This window comes from Homarus americanus, unplaced genomic scaffold (genome assembly GCF_018991925.1).
Source record: "Homarus americanus isolate GMGI-L3 unplaced genomic scaffold, GMGI_Hamer_2.0 scaffold11022, whole genome shotgun sequence".
NCBI classification, from domain to species: Eukaryota; Metazoa; Arthropoda; class Malacostraca; order Decapoda; family Nephropidae; genus Homarus; species Homarus americanus.
The window spans coordinates 15147031-15165997 of record NW_024737068.1 but is presented as its reverse complement, the minus strand read 5'-3'; the positions used below and the strand labels follow the sequence as shown (position 1 = coordinate 15165997).

Sequence of the window (18967 nt, the reverse complement as noted above, 5' to 3'; positions counted from 1 at the left end):
GTAGTGGAAGTAGTGGTAGTAGTGGTGGTGGCAATAGTAGTGGTAACTGTGGTGGTGGTGGTGTGTGGTGATGGTGGTGGTGATGGTGGTGGTGGTGTGTGGTGATAGTCGTGGTGGTAGTAGTGGCGGTGGTGATGGTAGTAGTAGTGGTAGCTGTGGTGGTGGTGGTGAGTGGTGATAACAACGGCAGTAGCGAAAGTAACCCAGGTGGTCGTGTGTAGGGGTGAGACTAGACCATCATCTCGGTCGTACCGTTTAGTACATAAAGGAGGAGTACACAGCCAGCCAGTTGCACTTCGAAGTACCGTTCATGACACACTTCCAAAAGATTAATGAGACCGGTAATTCAGCAAGGGACTTAAGCAATCTTCTTTGCACCTGCCATGGACTTAATGAACCACCTGTCTGTCTGTCTGTCTGTCAACAAGGGAATGGATAAACAGATGGCTCCTAGTATACTGTACAATTGGTGAGGTGGTATAAAGGGCACTTGGCTGTGAGCTGTCATTTGCTACTGCTCTGTGAAACACACACACCCTACATTACCTCAACTATTACACTAAACATTAAATGCGCATCATAGAGACCCACAACACTCTCTCTCTCTCTCTCTCTCTCTCTCTCTCTCTCTCTCTCTCTGAGGATAACAAAAAACTTATTATTCTAAGTTCTACATTAGCGAGAGACAAAAACATAAAAAATAAATAATATCTTGTGGTATTAATCTTTCCTGACGTAATTTTATAGCATGAGACAGGTAGGTATGACTGACGACCAAGATGCCCCCACACTTCCTGTTCACCCCCTCCCTCGGCTCCTCTCACACCTTCCTCCAGGGGCTCGAACAATATCAATTACAAGGAAACGATAACGTGAAGACTATGCACCCTAACTTGTTTCCCTAGTTATTAAATACCCTGATATTACCTGGCAGGGTTAGGTTAGGTTAGTTTAGCGTTGGGTTGGGTTGGGTTGGGTTGGGTTGGGTTGGGTTGGGTTAGGTTAGATAATCTACAGGTGATCCGACAAAATCTTTTAACACGGATATGGTGCCGTTAAGCTCTTGTGAGACAGGTGAGGCCAAGTCTCAGTCATCGTGGATTACGGTCCAGATGCTCGCTTGTTCCTACGTTTACGGTGTCACTCCGCCTGACTGCACACGTGAGAACACATCTAAATCCTTCTCTTAACCTAAGCCACAAAGATGGATTCTCAGGGGTCTGTGCCCTAAATATTTCACCTGAATATTAACCGCCCTAATGCTAACTTAACCTAAACCTAACTTAATCTAACCTAGCCCTAGCCCAAACCGAAGCTAACTTGACTCTAGCCCACTCAAACCAAATTAAATGTACAGTAATGTACTTCTGAACTTCAAGCGAGCAGTTTTTCACAGGTCGAGCGAGCTCAGTGTTACCAAGGCAGCGAAGACTCTCCAACTCAGCCTTAACAAGTTCTGTCCACCTATATTATTAGTATCGCCCGCATTATTATTATTATTATTTCTTATTTTTATCATATTTTCTATTTTCCTATATTAATGCGACCTATATGGCCTTAAGTATGAGAGAGTACGACAAGAGTACAATATACAGTACTCAGCATCAATCGCTGGAAGTACTCTCACGATGCCAGTCCTTGTTGTTGAATGGGGAGGGAGAGACCGGAAGTGACGCCCCTGTGGTAAATGAGGGCGAGAAGTTGTCGAGATGTGTGTGCTGGCGGGTCAGAGGTGAGGCGGTGATGCTCTGTATCCGCTACTTGTTGTGTGAGAAAAAGACACACACACACACACACACACACACACACACACCCATCACCATCACCTACAACAACACCACAATCATCACCTCCACTATCATCATCTCCACCAACATCATCACCACCATCATCACCATCACCTACACCATCACCACCATCATCACCATCACCTACACCAACAGCATCACCACCATCACCTACACCACCAACATCACCATCACCTACACCAACAGCATCACCACCACATCACCATCACCATCACCATCATCACCACCATCATCACATCACCCACCACCAACATCACCATCACCTACACCAACAGCATCACCACCATCATCACCATCACCCACATCATCACCATCACCAACACCATCACCACTATCATCACCATCACCATCATCACCATCACCTACACCAACAGCATCACCACCATCATCACCATCACCTACACCACACAACATCACCTCACCCACACCAACACATCACCACCATCATCACCATCACCTACACCCACCACCATCATCACCATCACCTACACCAACAGCATCACCACCATCACCTACACCACCAACATCACCATCACCTACACCAACAGCATCACCACCATCATCACCATCACCCACATCATCACCACTATCATCACCACCACTATCTGTTGTAGCTGGGACCCACGGAAGTGACCTCTATCATCATCACCATAAACGGAGCAGGTTACTGGTTGACCTCTGACCTGCTAGAACGCGTGCTGGTATGCGCGTGCATGTGTGTGTGTGTGTGCACCTGCAGAACGACAATATGTTCCGTTTCCTTGAAGACTGGGGTATTTCCTGCCTCCCCCAATATCTCCTTCCTCCCTCTCTCCCCCAGCATCCCCTTCCTCCATGTTTCCCCCCAGCATCTCCCTCCTCCCTGTCTCCCCCAGCTTTTCCCTCCTAGTCTCCCCCAGCATCTCCCTGAGTGGCGGCAGTGATCGTGTTTTTACCCCGGCGAGTGAGGTAGATCGTGTTAAGCACTGGACCACCCTCCCTCCAGGCCCTGATCCGTGGGAACCTGCCCCGGGGAGACGCTATGCCTCATCTCCTGCCGGAGATTTGTACTGGGAGTGGGGGTATTCAGGCTCTTGTACTGAGAAAAGGCATTACTGGGGTTGTACTGGGATGATTTTACTCTAAAGGAACCATTACTGGGTTCCTCCAGGGAAGAGGAAGTACTCTGGGTTCCGTACTTAAAGAAGCCATTACTGGGTTCGTACCGGGAAGGTGTAAAGTACATGTACTCACCAGCACCTGGGAGAAAGAAGGCTTTAACCGGTACCACATTAGGAAAAACTCGTCCCTGAACTAGTACAGGTGAGACATCATACTTGGCAAGGCACCGCCGCTCAAGTTACCCACCTTCAATATGCCTTTAGAGAAGTGAGTTTTGAACACGTTTGTAAAAAATATAACTAATAATAATAACAATAACAATAATAATAATAATAATAATAATAATAATAATAATAATAATAATAATAATAATAATAATAATAATAATAATAATAATAATAATAATAATAATATTGGTCCTGCTTTACAGTTATCGCTCAAAATAGTCTTAACATTCAGGCAATAATTTTACCATCAACTTTTCTGAACTTGTCAGCAGTAAATCTAACACGCAGAGTACTTATATTAAGAGGGCAGACCCATAAGGCGTTGATCATACGTAAAGGGAAGCCTCTAAAAGCAGAATGGATGTGACGTTTACAGTCAACTCTTAAGAGAGAATAACCCAAGGTGTTCCCTGGAGAGACAAGCCCTTCATCCCACAGTCTCGCCCTTCCTAACACACTTTTCTTTTCTCGGTGGATAAAAAAAAAAAAAATACAAACTGTTGTGAGGTCGCATACTTCACGTTGACGCAGAGTAGTGAATAAGTTTTTCTCTCTCTATTGTGTAGCTCTTCCTTGGAGACGCCCACGAAGGTTAAGACGCCCCTGAAGGTTAGGTCTCCTTGGTGTTTGTGGGCTCACTGCATAGGTCTCATGTTGTGTATATGTGACGACAATGAGTTTTTTTTTCGTTCTTTGGTGTAGTGTTTATTTATCACCCCCGTGTCAGTCTTCCCTACCAGATGAATTTTTTCGGGGGTTGTGGTTTGTGAGATTTTTCTCGTATTGGCACCAGGAAACAGTTATCCCGGTGGTTCCTCTAGTGGGTGACCTGAACCTGTTGACGGCGTCCACGAGATTCCTCCTCCATGACGAGTAACAAGTATTCATGGCAGCAGGACTCTTGACCTACTAAAGGAGTAGATCATGTCCGACCGACGCTCTGGGAAGTGAGGAAGAGGCGTCTCCCATGACCTTTTCTTGGGAAGGTTGACCAGAGGGCAGTGGCTGGGGCGTTCCGTTATCCGGGCTCGGGTCGGCCCCCGCCACTTGCTAGTCACATCTCGCATTCTGGGACACGGCTGGTCCCCCCACTACCCCCTCCCTCCTCCCACCTCGATTCCGACACCACCGTCCCCGCTGTCAGGAGGATCGTGTCTTCTTCCCTTTGTCTTAAACGGCAGATAATGGACAATCTTGTTTTGATCGGCAGACGGAAATTGATGAGATCTTTTGTTTCTCCTCAGTCATGGAGGCTCCGGTACCATCCACTTAAAGACCGACACAACGAACCAACTAAATCAAACGCAACTTAACTTAACCTATCCTTACTTAATCTAACTTAAGAAAACTAACCCTAAATTATCCTTACCTAACCTAACCTAACAAAACCTAACCTAATATAACCTAACCCAATCTAACTTAGCCTAGCATTACCTAACCTAACGTTACCTAACCTAACGTTACCTAACCTAACGTTACCTAATCTAACGTTACCTAATCTAAATTAATCTAATCTTACCTAATCTAAAGCCTAGCCTAATATAACTTAACCTAACCTTACCTAACCTATCCTTACCTAATCTAACAAAACCTAATCTAACCTAATTCAATTCTGAGATAGTTACGTTATCTTAGGTTGAGTAACTTTCAGATTTACGGTAGTTGATTCGCTTTGTCTAATGTTAGAAGATTGTTTGTACGATTTTCACCAAATGAGAAATTTAGTTTATCCTAAATTTAAGGATTAAAAATATAATTATGATAGAATGTGATAATTAAAACAAGGAACCTTCTGTGACGTTAGTAAAAAAAAGCACATCTAATGGATTAAACTCGACCAATATTACTGAAATTAACAAGCTACTCGACCAGACAACAGAGACATAATTGCCTATTTCCTTGAACGGCTACGACAATATTATGTTCTGTTTGCACTGAACGACCGACCATGAAACATCGACTCCCTAAGAGATAAACAGTAAAAAAATCCTGACTTCCTCCTGTCTTAACCAAAAGACAGTAAATAGTCTTTTCTTCCTCATCCCTCTTAAAACGGTAAACACCTGACAATTCTGACTTCATCTTCTGTCTTGAGCGGCAAATAAGGACCTCACATTCGTCATCGTCATTCAGGGACACAGGAGGTCACTTACCTCCGACACACACAATTCCTCTCCCTCACCTCTCTCTCCGTCATCTCTCTCTCCCTCATCTCTCTCTCCCTCATCTCTCATTCTCATTTATTCCTAGAATTCGCAACAGACATTCGTACGTCCACTAGGCACACATCCCATATGCGTAATTTCAGAAAATTGCTTTTTCATTTGGCCATATAAAAAGAGTATTTCATCTTTCTACAGAAAAAATACAGGAGGCCTTCCCGTGTATAACCAAGAGGTGCCCTTTTATTAGTGGAGAAGTTGGCTGTGGGACACACACACACACAGCTTTTCTGTCCACAATATGCATTACTTGATACCCCGGGTTCGATACCCTTAACCCGACACCCCGGGTATATACGTACACATGCTCACACCGGTTGCAACTCTATTAATAAACCGTTTATTATTATTATTATTATTACACGCACCTAGTTTTTATATATCATATTTGTATCACTTATGTTACTTGTATATTATTGGTCAATCAAGTGACCCATTCCCCAATTATGTAACTTTATATTTTCAGCCTCTTGGCTGCCATGCTCTTTTCAAAATTTCAATAAACTGGTTATTATTATTATTATTATTATCATTATATTAGTATTATTATACACACACACACACACACACACACATGCGCACATTCTACTCTTATAGATCTAACATTACTGATTTCGACACCCTCAGTACCTACACCCGACACACCAACCTCAACACTCCCCGACTCGACAGCTCCGTTAGCCACCCCATTCCATCATACCCCTGCAGGATGCTTTGCCCCTTCACCATCATACGCGACATACCACGATTGTCGTACTTCTGATGCCGCAACACAACGTCACTCACGCCGACTGTTACTTGATACGACCACTATCATCGACCGCACACTGTCATGAACTTAGACTGTCATGGGGGCTTGACTGACATGATAAACTGGAATGACACTAAACATAAATGAATTTTGACTGGTATGCCTTAAACTGACATGCCCCGAGATCGGCATGACGGTAAACAAACATTAACTTTTACTGTCATGACTCTAAAGTGACAATAAAATAACATGACCTTAGATTGATATGGCAGCAAACTGACATGAATTTTAATGGCGTGATACTTAAATTGACATGAACTTACTAATATGACAGACTGCTTCCATGACTTTTGACCGACCTGACAGTAAGCTGGCATGAACTTTGATTTTCACGATACGTAAAATGACTTGAACGAAGACAGGTATGATGTACTGCATTTTAAGGCTGGTATGACAGGTAAATGACAAGAACTTTGACATGACACTTAAATTGAGATGATGAGCCAACTCTTCGTTAACAGCTTCTACCCCAGACATTATCTTCACATTCGTTTATAATGGTGACAACATTCGACCTTAGTTAAAACGCTCCACTACCACCACCTGATATAGCACAGTTGGAACTTTTAAACTGGCCGAGACGTTTAAAATTATTTGAAAGACTTGGTTAGAAAAGAAAGAAAAAACTTTTGATACCAACTCAAACGTTTGGACCCAGTTAGATTGTTTGATAGCAGCTGAAACGCATCATACAAAGTGAAACCAGATTTTATCTCAGTCGAAAAAACAAATTTAGTTTAAATATCTGATATCATATGAAACTTGTAAGTGTACGATACATAAAAAACAAAACAATCTCAAACATCTCAGTGACCCTTGTTGGCATTTAAGGACCTCAGCTTAAAGACACTCCAGCTTATATTACCCGATGACAAAACACCCTAACAATAACCTAACCGAACCCCATTTCTCTAAGGTACTGTGAGGGTTTTTAATCATCAGGTGAAATAGGCTAGGATGCCTAATTTTCAGGCGATTCGAAAACCCTGACGTGGAGTTACGATTTCACACTCCTAAGGTTCAAGACAGTGTACCCTAGGGTGACCCCAAGAAATGCGTGACCCCCTCTTGAAACGCGTTATTCTCAGCCAGACATCTGACCCTTCCGTATATGGTGGGTCACGATGACTAAAATCACTTACGACCCAGGAAGGAAGACTTGTGGGACACCAGGCCAAGAGTCCGTATTCACTAAGATGACTAATACGTTAATCCCTCCCCCGACTAGTAAACTTATCTAGCTAAAGAGTCTCGGCGTAATTTTGACTCCTTTAGTGCTTTAGCTAGTTGGATGTATTCTTATATCTCACTTACGAGGGAATTTATTCACCGTAAGAGCCTTTGTGTATTTCGGGTCTCTGCCTCCTTTTTTGGAGAGATTTTGTGGTGTTACTCCGAGCATGGGACTATCTCCACCCTTTCCTCCCCTCTCCGTCTCTCTTCTCTTTCCCCTTTCTTCCCCCCTCCTCCTCCTCCCTTTTGTCTTTTCCTATATCCCTTATCCTAATACATTCTATAACTTAGGATTCTTCTCAAATTACACCCTTCCTCATCTCCCTTTTCTTCTTTTAGACCCCTCCCCCTCTGTTACCTCATTGTCTCCCCTCCTTTATCTTTCCTCCGTCTCCCCTTCGTCCGCATTCCTGGAAAGTATCATAACACCCCTCCCTCTTTTCTTTCACTACTTTTTCCTGTCTCCCCTACACTCCGTCCCACCATACATAATAAGTATGAGTATGTGTGTGCATGAGTGTGTGTATGTATGAGTGCGTGGGGTAGGACAAAGGTTGTGGGGTATACGAGAACACAGGCAGTGGGTGCTGCTGTTGTTGTAATAATGTTATTACTGCGCTTTAACAACTAAGGTCATTAAGCGCGTTGGTAATTACACTATTCACTCAACAATTACACATTTTGAAAGATAAAACTTTCGTGATTAGTGGGTGTATGAGGACAGGTAGTGGGTGTATGAGCGAGAGAAGACACAGGTAGTGGGTAAAGTTGGATCCACTCCCGCGTTTACCACTTAGCGTTGCCAATGCTCTTATCTAGAGTTGTGAACCCTGATCTCTAGAAGTGTGAATTCGAAGCATTCGCTAGTGAGCCGTAGGGTGAGGGTAGGAGTGTGTCGGGGTAGGTGTCTTTTTGTGAAGGGAGAGACGGAATACTGGGGGAAGACGGGGTACTGGGGGAAGACGGGGTTCTGGGGGGAGACGGGGTCGGGGGAGACTCGGGGGAGACGGGGTACTGGGGGGAGACTGGGCACTGGGGGGAGACTGGGCACTGGGGGTAAGGAAGGAGAGTGCACAGTATATCAGTTGGGAGAGATTACAAGGCAGAATAACACTTTGACCATAAACACGGGGTTTCTTCAGCTGCGTGTAATCATCTCGTGCTATTGGCTGGGTAGGTCAATCACCCCGCCCCACTTCGCCTGCTGCCCGTCCTACTTGTGGAGTCAATCTGGACCTTCCCACTTATGAGTCACTCTGCGTGCTGCCGGCCGAGGCCTGCTACATGCTGCGCACTGCTACTGTTTCTGAATGCTGCACACTGCTACTGTTTCTGCATGCTGCACACTGCTACTGTTTCTGCATGCTGCACACTGCTACAGTTTCTGAATGCTGCACACTGCTACTGTTTCTGAATGCTGCACACTGCTACTGTTTCTGCATGCTGCACATTGCTACTGTTTCTGCATCCTGCACACTGCTACTGTTTCTGCATCCTGCACACTGCTACTGTTTCTGCATCCTGCACACTGCTACTGTTTCTGCATGCTACTGTTTATGCATGCTGCTGCTTACTGAACGCAACTACATACAAAAGTGGCAAGTGAGCAGCTTCATAACGTTCTTGCTGTAGTGGATTCGAATTCACCAACAATTTCTTACGTTGAATATTTCTCCTAAAAACGCATCTTCAGTTTGACTTTAAAGTGAAATAACCTCCAAATAAATATCAGAATGACAGCGGGACTTGATATTTACTAGATAAGATCACGTAGCACTAGTGAGCAAACAAAACTAAGTTAGACTCACTGTAAATCCGACATCCGATTTGTACATAAATCACATACATTAATATTATCCATTTCACGTTTAGATTTGATTGCATTGCTTATTAGTTTGGATCTCATGATGATTAATACTCCCCAGCTTATTTCACCTGATAATTAAATGTCCTAACGCTACCTGGAAGGACTATGTTATGTTTATGTGAGGTTAGGTTAGATTAAGTTATCATGGTGTTTAATCATCACGTAAATTAGGCTGGAGTAACTAATCTTAAGTTGGTCCGAATCATTGGGTCCTATACGACGCCTAGCGGAGCGACCCGTAATGTGGTACAGTTACATCTGGAGGGGATTAGCTCCGGGAAGGGCAAGGGCCACAACGTCACCCTAGTTTGCTTCCAAACAATAGGTGGTCGCTAAATTTATCTCTCAACATCAGGTGGTCGCTAAATTTATCTCTCAACATCAGGTGGTCGCTAGATGTAGCTCCCAACATCAGGTGGTCGCTAGATTTTGCTCCCAACATCAGGTGGTCGCTAGATTTAGCTCCCAACATCAGGTGGTCGCTAGATTTAGCTCCCAACATCAGGTGGTCGCTAGATTTAGCTCTCAACATCAGGTGGTCACTAGATTTAGCTCTCAACATCAGGTGGTCGCTAGATTTAGCTCCCAACATCAGGTGGTCGCTAGATTTAGCTCCCAACATCAGGTGGTCGCTAGATTTAGCTCCCAACATCAGGTGGTCGCTAGGTTTCACTCTCAACATCAGGTGTTCGCTAGATTCACAAGTCAGTTCTTCTCAGCAACCGATAATTACTACCTTTCCCTCTCAGCATCGGGTGGTTGTTAGTATCAGCGTCTTCCCGCACTTGAGGGTCCTTGTTTTATCTCAGTATTTCAGCATTTTCATGGCTGACGGAGTCCCTCGTCAAGATTTGGATGATCACGGGCAAGGAAAACTTGATGGGATTCGTGTGTGTGTGTGTGTGTGTGTGTGTCTCTGTGTGTAAGCCAGGGTAGGAGGTGGTCTATTGCCAACAGAGGCTAACTGAAGGATGATAATTATACCTGGAGATAAAGGTTTAGACAGGAAGAATTTATTGGCTGAAAAAAAAAATTGATCCGATAGACATGAGACTGGCAACCATTCAGGCAGTTGTAAAGTCGACAGCCTCCTAGTAGACAGGACACTGACAGCCTTTCGTTAGATTCCACCACCTTGTTCCAGAAGTGGCCTAAAACTTCGAGGTAGATGTAATACCGACCGTAAACTACTTCCGGGTACTCATAAGACTTCCTCCAGGGACACACAAGACAGCCTTCCGATATAACGGGACACACCAGACGGGCGGTTACCCAGTTTGGGGAGTGGAAGAGGGTCATCTGGTGGCTGGGCAGGTTTTTGTTATGGTGTTGTGTGGCGGCCGCTTGTGGGTCATCAAGGTGCTGGGTAACCCCCCCCCCCCTCACACACGGATAAGTTCGATGGGCAGATTTAGATCAATCTGATGGGTTACCATATTTGGATGACAAGTGATCAACTTCACAGGATTTGACCCATATTTTTATCTCCTTCCTCCTCCACAGATTTACTGGCGGTGTCGCAGTTCCCGGTGTTCACGTTGTACGCGCAGAAAGTGTGTTTTCCCTCTCAGCGACCGGGCTGTGCCTCACCCTGGGCCTACGAGACTGTGCCTGGCCTCACCCTCAACGGTCTCTTCATGGCGGACTCGCAGGTCGCAGCCACCAGGGGCGAATGTGCTCTCCTGTGTATCCAGGAGGACAGGTTCATCTGTAGGTGAGTGTGTAGGGGGTTTGTGTATCGGCAAGGTATAGGCACAGTGAAATGCAATATGGGAGATGTAGACTATGATGAAAAGTGGCGAGGAAGAGGAAGGGCGTGAAGGGATGTGCCGATAAAGAAAATATAAACAAAGGCAAAAAAGTGAATGTTAGATAGACTATGTGAAAGAGGAAGTGTGAGAGATGTGGGGGAAGACTACAGATGGATCTCCTACGAGATAAATGAGGTCTCTTCTTTTCCATTCCCTGCAGAGCCGCATCATTCAACTCCGCTGATTCCACCTGCATACTGTCACAGGTAGACCGCAACATGGCTGGTCGTAAGCGTCTGCTGCAGATCAGTGCCAAAGTCGATTATCTGGAGGTCGCTTGCGTCCCGAAGCCGCAGAAGATGTGTGAATTCCAGAGTTTGAGGGGCAGCATCCTCAAGACGGTGGACGCCGTGTACCAGGACGTCAATACCACCCAGGAGTGCAAAGAAAGGTATAGTAGTCACCTGCACCTGTCCCCCGACCACCCCTGTCCCCCGACCACCCCTGTCCCCCGACCACCCTTCTCCATGACAACGCCTGTTCAAAGCTTTCCTTTTGTCATAACGTCTCTTTAATCAGGGGTGTGCTGCCTGTATCGTAACACTGTACTGCCCCGGCGAGTTACTGTAAGGGGAAGATACCTACAAGACTAGATCCATTCGAATCATTAATAGAAAGTTATTATACCACGCACTACCTGGCAATACATCACAGCCGCTAATTATATGGCTTGGTTTTGTTGACAAGTCTCGAAAAACCGAAATGTTGACTAACTTTAAAATACCCATTTTTAAGTTCTTGTAATTCCATTACTGTTACCAGTGAAATAAAATTATTGTATTTTTTAATTACAGTAAAACATGAAGTTGCCATATTATTTAAATTAAGGCATTTATTAAACAATTCCTATGTGTATGCAGTCTGCCATTATGCGTTTTTGTAATTGTGACAAATATACGGTAATACTCTGTTGGTCTACGTACGGTATCTATCAGACCCAATCCTTTCCACCATCCGCAGATGTATGAAGGCCGACTTCGCCTGCTACTCATACGACTTCATGTCCGCCGGGGAGAGGATCTGCCGCCTCTCTCACCACTCTTCGGCCACCCTCGCCCATATCCAGGAGCCCTACCTCGAAATAGAGAACGCCACTACCTACGAGATGCAATCCTGCTATCAGGTGTGTTACTTGCAAGCGACAGGTATGACAGCTTACGTTATTCACAGGCATCGAGAACAACAGTTTACATTACCTTCAGCGCCAAGGATGATAATTATAACATCTGGCTAAATCATCCACCTTTCTTGACCTTTTGTTCCTGAATACATGTTAGTGACTCCATTTTGTTACTCACTTGTTTCTGATCTCTTATACTTAACCCCGTGTCTCTTATCTTCTGTTCTTTAACGGAGTATCGTTTCGCAGGTGACTGTCGAGTGTCGAGGGGCGGAGATGTTGGCTCGTATCTCTACATCGACCTTGTTCGACGGCAAGGTGTACGCCAAGGATCACCCCAACTCATGTGTCATCGACGTCAAGAACACCACCGACTTCCAGATCACACTCCCGTACAATGACCTCGACTGTGACGTTGCCCAGGAGGGCCCCGGTGTCTTCTCCTCCAACATCGTCATTCAAGTAAGTCATGCTTGACGTCCCAACCTTTTAAGTCAGTTTTAGAAAACAACTCGTTATCTATTTGCATTATCACCGACATGTGTCATCTAGGAGTTTAAGTTTGGATGGGCATCATCAAGTGGGTTCTGGCCATGACCTGCGTCATTCACGTTCCTTATAACTAACATCTTAGTCATCCAATCCCAGATGAACTGTAGCTTATACTCTAGGATCAAGGCTTAGTGTATACTTGCTTGCCTCAAATCACTTATTTCCTTTTAAAATACATCTATATATCCTTCATGCAACTTGAGATTGTGTAAAAGTTTGGCTTCTAGCGTGGACATACAATACACTAGGTGTTGACAACTTTTCATTCAATATATACCGAGTTGTGCAATTGTTTTTATGAAACAGCATTGCATGCTAGATGTCTTTCCCAGCAAAATATAAGAAGCACAGCACGAAAAAAAATAATAAACTGACAACAGCCCGCAAGTGGAAACAGATTTCCATCACGACAGAAGCACGTCACATCCACGTCTTAATCCCCACCTCTTTCTCCCCCATAGCACCACGATATGATCGTCACCGCAGCTGATCTAGGTCTCGCCCTCCACTGCAAGTACGACCTCCAGAACCAGACGGTCACCAACTCCCTACTGTCGGGGTTGACTGTTAAGAGCGGCATCGACACAGCCGAGTTCTATGAGGAGACCATCGTCGAATCCCCCAACGTGGTGATGAGGGTCACTGACCAACAGGGTGAGGACATCATCTCGGCCCAGGTAAGTCGTCAACTGTGGTTCTTAAGTCTGCCAAGAGAAATGCTCAATCCCGCCAAATGTTGAGGGAGGTAGAGGTCACTATCAAAGTAGAGCTGAGGAGGGAGGATCACTATCAAGGTAGGAGTGAGGGTCACTATCAAGGTAGGGGTGAGGAGTGAGTCACTATCAAGGTAGGGGTGAGGAGTGAGTCACTATCAAGGTAGGGGTGAGGGTCATTATCAAGGTAGGGGTGAGGAGTGAGTCACTATCAAGGTAGGGGTGAGGGTCATTATCAAGGTAGGGAAGGGTCGTGAGAGACTATCAAGGTAGGGTTGAGGAGTCACTATCAAAGGGTGAAGAGGGAGGGTTACTATCAAGGCAGGGGTGAAAGTGAGGGTCACTATCAAGGCAGGGGTGAGGAGGGAGGGTCACTATCAAAGAGGAGTGAGGAGGGATGGCCACTATCAAGGTAGGGGTGAGGAGGGGTGGCCACTATCAAGGTAGGGGTGAGGAGGGATGGCCACTATCAAGGTAGGGGTGAGGAGGGATGGCCACTATCAAGGTAGGGGTGAGGAGGAAGGGTTACTATCAAAGAGGAGTGAGGAGGGATGGTCACTATCAAGGCAGGAGTGAGGAGGGATGGTCACTATCAAGGCAGGAGTGAGGAGGGAGGGTCGCTATCAAGGCAGGGGTGAGGAGGGAGGGTTACTATCAAGGCAGGAGTAAGGAAGGAGGGTCACTATCAAGGCAGGAGTGAGGAGGGAGGGTTACTATCAAGGCAATTCTTAACACTTCTTCCCAAAGTTTCTATAACATTTTCTCTCCTTCCCCAGGTGGGCGACAACTTGGCCCTGCGTTTCGAGATCACTGATGAAAGCAGCCCTTATGAGATCTTTGTGCGAGAGTTGGTGGCCATGGACGGTCAGGACAACTCCGAGATTCTCCTTATTGACGAAATAGGTTGTCCCACGGACACTACCATCGTGCAGGCTGTTGAACAGGTAGGTTGACCACTAACATAATCCTCACACACACGTACCATACTCTAGACTGATACAAGCTAGCACAAGTGAATTACTTGGACAGAAAGACACTGAGGAGATGAATAAGGATATTGAATTTTGTGTTATTCATTGAAAAGGCGATTCATTCCTTAATCTGGAAATTCAGAACGACGAACTGACTCCCAGCCCCGCCCATGATATCACAATAACAGTATCCTAGTGGCTAGAGAAGAACAACTGTTATTAGGTTACTTACCCCTGGGTAGTGTGTACACGAAGACGTCACATTGTTTCAGAAGACAAGTAGGAATTTCTTTTTTAACGTTGGAATAAACACTAATCGTCATATGTACTGAATTTCACACGAAAATCTACCATAATTAATCACATACACAAATCACGAATAAAAAATAAGTTTCTTGGATGCGGTAAAACCGGACAAACGCACAGATAACTAACCTCTGTATAGACAGTCTGAGCCTCTGAAGTCCCCTCCAGGTGGGTTGCCATACAATCTAATTTTTAAAGCCGCCAGCCAATCACAGACCTCGGTTTGTGCTCTCGACAACTGGAACAACGTAATTTTGCAAACTAGAGTTTAGTGGAGTAGTTACCAAGGCTTTCAAGACTTACTCTGAAAATAGGAGTAAAATAGCTCTGGTAAAAATAATAATATGATCAATAGTGATAATTAATGATAGTGGTAATAATGATAAAACATAGTGGTACATTACCTTACATGTACGTGCACCGTCCCAAATACCACGTGGTAAACAAAACAACAATTTGTAAAAACAAAAAAAGAGGAAAACGTAGCCTGAGATTTCACTCGGGTAAGCGAGAAAAATCCAAAAAGAAAACAATTCAACCAATAAGTACCGGACTCGCTCACTATTGGCGCAACACTGGTGACAGAATGAAGGTGGGGGAAATGTACAACAACAACAACATCAATAATAATAATAATAATAATAATAATAATTACGTATAGTTCATGATTAGGACAACGTTAACTGACCTATATAATGGCCGCCTCTCCTAAGGCTTGACTATGGTGTTTTATCGCACGAGGGAGAGTTTTCAACTACCGTAAATTTCTTTATAAGGGCTGCCGGTGTCAGTACGGTCAGCCCCTCACCAACGCAGCTATGATCAGTTCTTTCTTACTCTTGTTTTAGTAATTTTTGTAAGTGTGGGCGTGTGGAGTATCTGCAACATTGAAGGCAGCGTTTGGGCGTATCTGCGCGTGCAGGAAGGCGTCAGACACACGCCCTGTTCACTTGTACTCCTTATTCCATAATACAGTACTAAAGTAATATGTATATCTGATATCAATGATGATAACGATCGCTACTCTTATTATTATTATTATTATTATTATTATTTCTAACGTCATCACTGCCGTTAAAAGAAACGGTCACCGTTGCGTCACCATTATTAACAAGCCAACGTAATCTTCCCAGATATCACTACTTATCACCACCATTGCTTCACCATTATTACCACCATTGCTTCACCATCATCACCATCATTGCTTCACTATCATCGCCACCATCACCACCACCATTGCTTCACCATCATCACCACCATTGCTTCACTATCGTCACCACCATCACCACCACCATTGCATTACCATCATCACCATCATTGTTTCACTACCATCACCACCATTGTTTCACCATCATTACTACTCCTCAGGTGGTGGGCGGGAAGGTTCTACACGCGCTCTTCCAGGCTTTCAAATTCCCCGCGTCAGGGGTAGTGCAGTTCCGGGCTTTGGTGACTCCCTGCCTGCCTGTCTGTGAGCCCGTACAATGCAGCGTGCAAGGCTTCGACGGCGTCGCGCGGATTAAGGACTCCTTCGGCAAGCGTAAGAAGCGAGAGGTAAGTGAGAGAGAAAGGATATGTGAATGAGGAAAAAACAAGAGGTGGATGTGGGGGAAGTGGCTGGCGATGAAGGGTAAATGGAAAGAGAAGGCGAGGTGTGTGTGTGTGTGGTTATTTTCAATAACTAATAAAGTTGTCATGAAAACCATTAAACAAACTTAACAGAAAGAACTAATGATAATGTTTTCATGTACAGGTGCACGAGACAGGAATCATGGTGGCACAGTCCGTCCATATCACTGACAAGTTTGAGTTCTCGGCCAGCCAGACGGAGGAGGTCGAGGTAGAGGTGGCCCAGGGCAGCTGTTCCTCCTTCACTGGGGTGGTGGTGGCATGTGCCCTTTTCCTAGCCGCCCAGCTGGTGCTGCTGATGGCCTGGAGTTATCTCTGGCACAAGAAGAGAGCCACCAAGCAGATCGACCCTAACCCACCTTCCTCTCTCTACTTCGGCACCTCCTCCCGCACCTCTTCCACCTCCTACCTCACCGACTAGCTACCTGATTCCCCGACCCATGCTGGAGAAGTCTTCCTCAACACAAGCCATAATAATGTATAAGTCAAATTCCTGATTGACAAAATCAACAGCTTTGCAAAAAATAACTTGTCCTTACCTTTGAGTGATTTGTTACTATCGATGAATCTTCCGTGTGAAAAGTTATAGATATAATCTTTTTCAGGTGAGTTGGTGCTGTTTAGAATATTGGTCTATTTCTTGTTCAGGATGGCTGACGTCCTCCTTGTGTCTGGTGTTGTGGTCATATTTCTTCCAAATCTCTACGATGGGCATATATATTTTTTCTTGTGATGGCAATATATATATATATATATATATATATATATATATATATATATATATATATATATATATATATATATATATATATATATATATATATATATATATATATATATATATATATATATATATAAAACTTTATGATGGGCATATAACGAATATTGTGGGGGGTAATCTAAGTGGGTTTGAAGTTATTTCCAATGAAAATATTTGTGTTCTTGTTGCTCTCAAGTCTATGAAATATACTTATACTTCAAAGATAGATAAAGACTAACAATTGAAGGTTATTAGTATCAAATCAAACAACAGTATTGTCGTAAACAAATAAAACTGACTTTTCCGTCCGGTTATGTGATGCCTTAACGTGTTTCTTTTCCAGGATGAACAGGTACATGTAGGTAGTAGACCTTTAAGTTACTCACGCGATCATATCTGTTCGTCCTGGAGAAATAACATACCATTGAGGCTCTGAAACTCTCTTCGCTTCAGGTGATCCGAAAACTGTTGGAGAAACAATACTTATATCTTATGAGAAGACTCTCACGAGCTAGATAATCACAATTTAGCATGGTAATTTTCACTTACCACCATATTACTTATTAAGAGGAGTTTCCAACCAAACACATAATTGAGACTTCCTTACAAAACAGCCATCACAGACTCAAGACGACTCCCTCACAGACTCAAGACGACTCCCTCACAGACTCAAGACGACTCCACAGACTCTACAACGACTCCCTCACAGACTCAAGACGACTCTCTCACAGACTCAAAACGACTCCCTCACAGACTCTAGACGATTTCCACAGACTCAAGACGACTCCATAGACTCTAGACGACTCCACAGACTCGAGACAACTCCCTCACAGACTCAAGACGACTCCACAGACTCTACAACGACTCCCTCAAAGACTCTAGACGACTCCATAGACTCAAGACGACTCCACAGAATCTAGACGACTCTACAGACTCAAGACGACTCCACAGACCCTAGAGGACTCCACAGATTCTAGACGACTCCCTTACAGTCTCTAGACTCTACAGACTCAAGACGACTCCACAGACTCTACAACGACTCCCTCAAAGACTCTAGACGACTCTACAGACTCAAGACGATTCCACAGACTCTAGACGACTCTACAGACTCAAGACGACTCCACAGACTCTAAACGACTTTACGGACTCAAGACGACGCTACAGACTCAAGACGACCCCACAGACTCTAGACGACTGCGGCACACTCTAGACGGCTCCACAGACTCTGGGTAACTCTCTCACAGACATTAAGCGAGTCCACAGAGTCTAGAACGACCCCAGAAACTCTAGAACAACTCCACAGACTCTAGAACTCCACAGACTATAGACAGTTTCACAGACGCTAGACAACTCCATCAGACTCTAGACGGTTGCACAGACTCTAGAACGACTCCACAGACTCTAGACGACCTCACAAACTCTAGACGACTCCACAAACTCTAGCTAGACGACTCGCTCAGACTCTAGACAACTCACTCACAGACTCTAGACGACTCCCCCCCCAAAAAAAAAACCACTGACTTACCACGTGTGCCATTTGTTTTGACTGTTTAATAGTGTCAGTGTTCACTACGACACTTTGGGCCGCATTTCAAACATTCGACTGAGGTAAACTCAAAACACAGGCAGGAGAGATTGTTTAAAATTTTCATTACTTTTATTTTCCATCATAATCCCTTTGGCAACGATGACTAAAATTACCTTCATGTTTTGATTATTTTTTCTAACTCACTCACAACTCCTCTTCATTTTTTATTACATCTGAAGGGTCGTTAGTAATATTCCTATACATATAGATTTTTTTTATGATGTTTAAGAATTCCGTTTTCTGTCATA

At 44.4% G+C, this 18967-nt stretch overlaps 1 protein-coding gene across 1 annotated transcript in view; it reads left to right on the top strand.

Annotated features, from left to right (window-relative positions):
* Positions 1-17126, top strand: part of LOC121872997 — a 59149-nt gene extending 42023 nt beyond the window's left edge. The window contains exons 2-9 of the mRNA XM_042376224.1: positions 10773-10983; positions 11241-11471; positions 12041-12203; positions 12450-12662; positions 13214-13429; positions 14242-14409; positions 16111-16296; positions 16496-17126. Coding sequence (XP_042232158.1) covers positions 10773-10983; positions 11241-11471; positions 12041-12203; positions 12450-12662; positions 13214-13429; positions 14242-14409; positions 16111-16296; positions 16496-16792 — 1685 coding nt within the window. The 3' untranslated portion in view covers positions 16793-17126. The remainder of the gene's footprint in view (positions 1-10772; positions 10984-11240; positions 11472-12040; positions 12204-12449; positions 12663-13213; positions 13430-14241; positions 14410-16110; positions 16297-16495) is intronic.
* The last annotated feature ends 1841 nt before the right edge of the window (positions 17127-18967 follow it).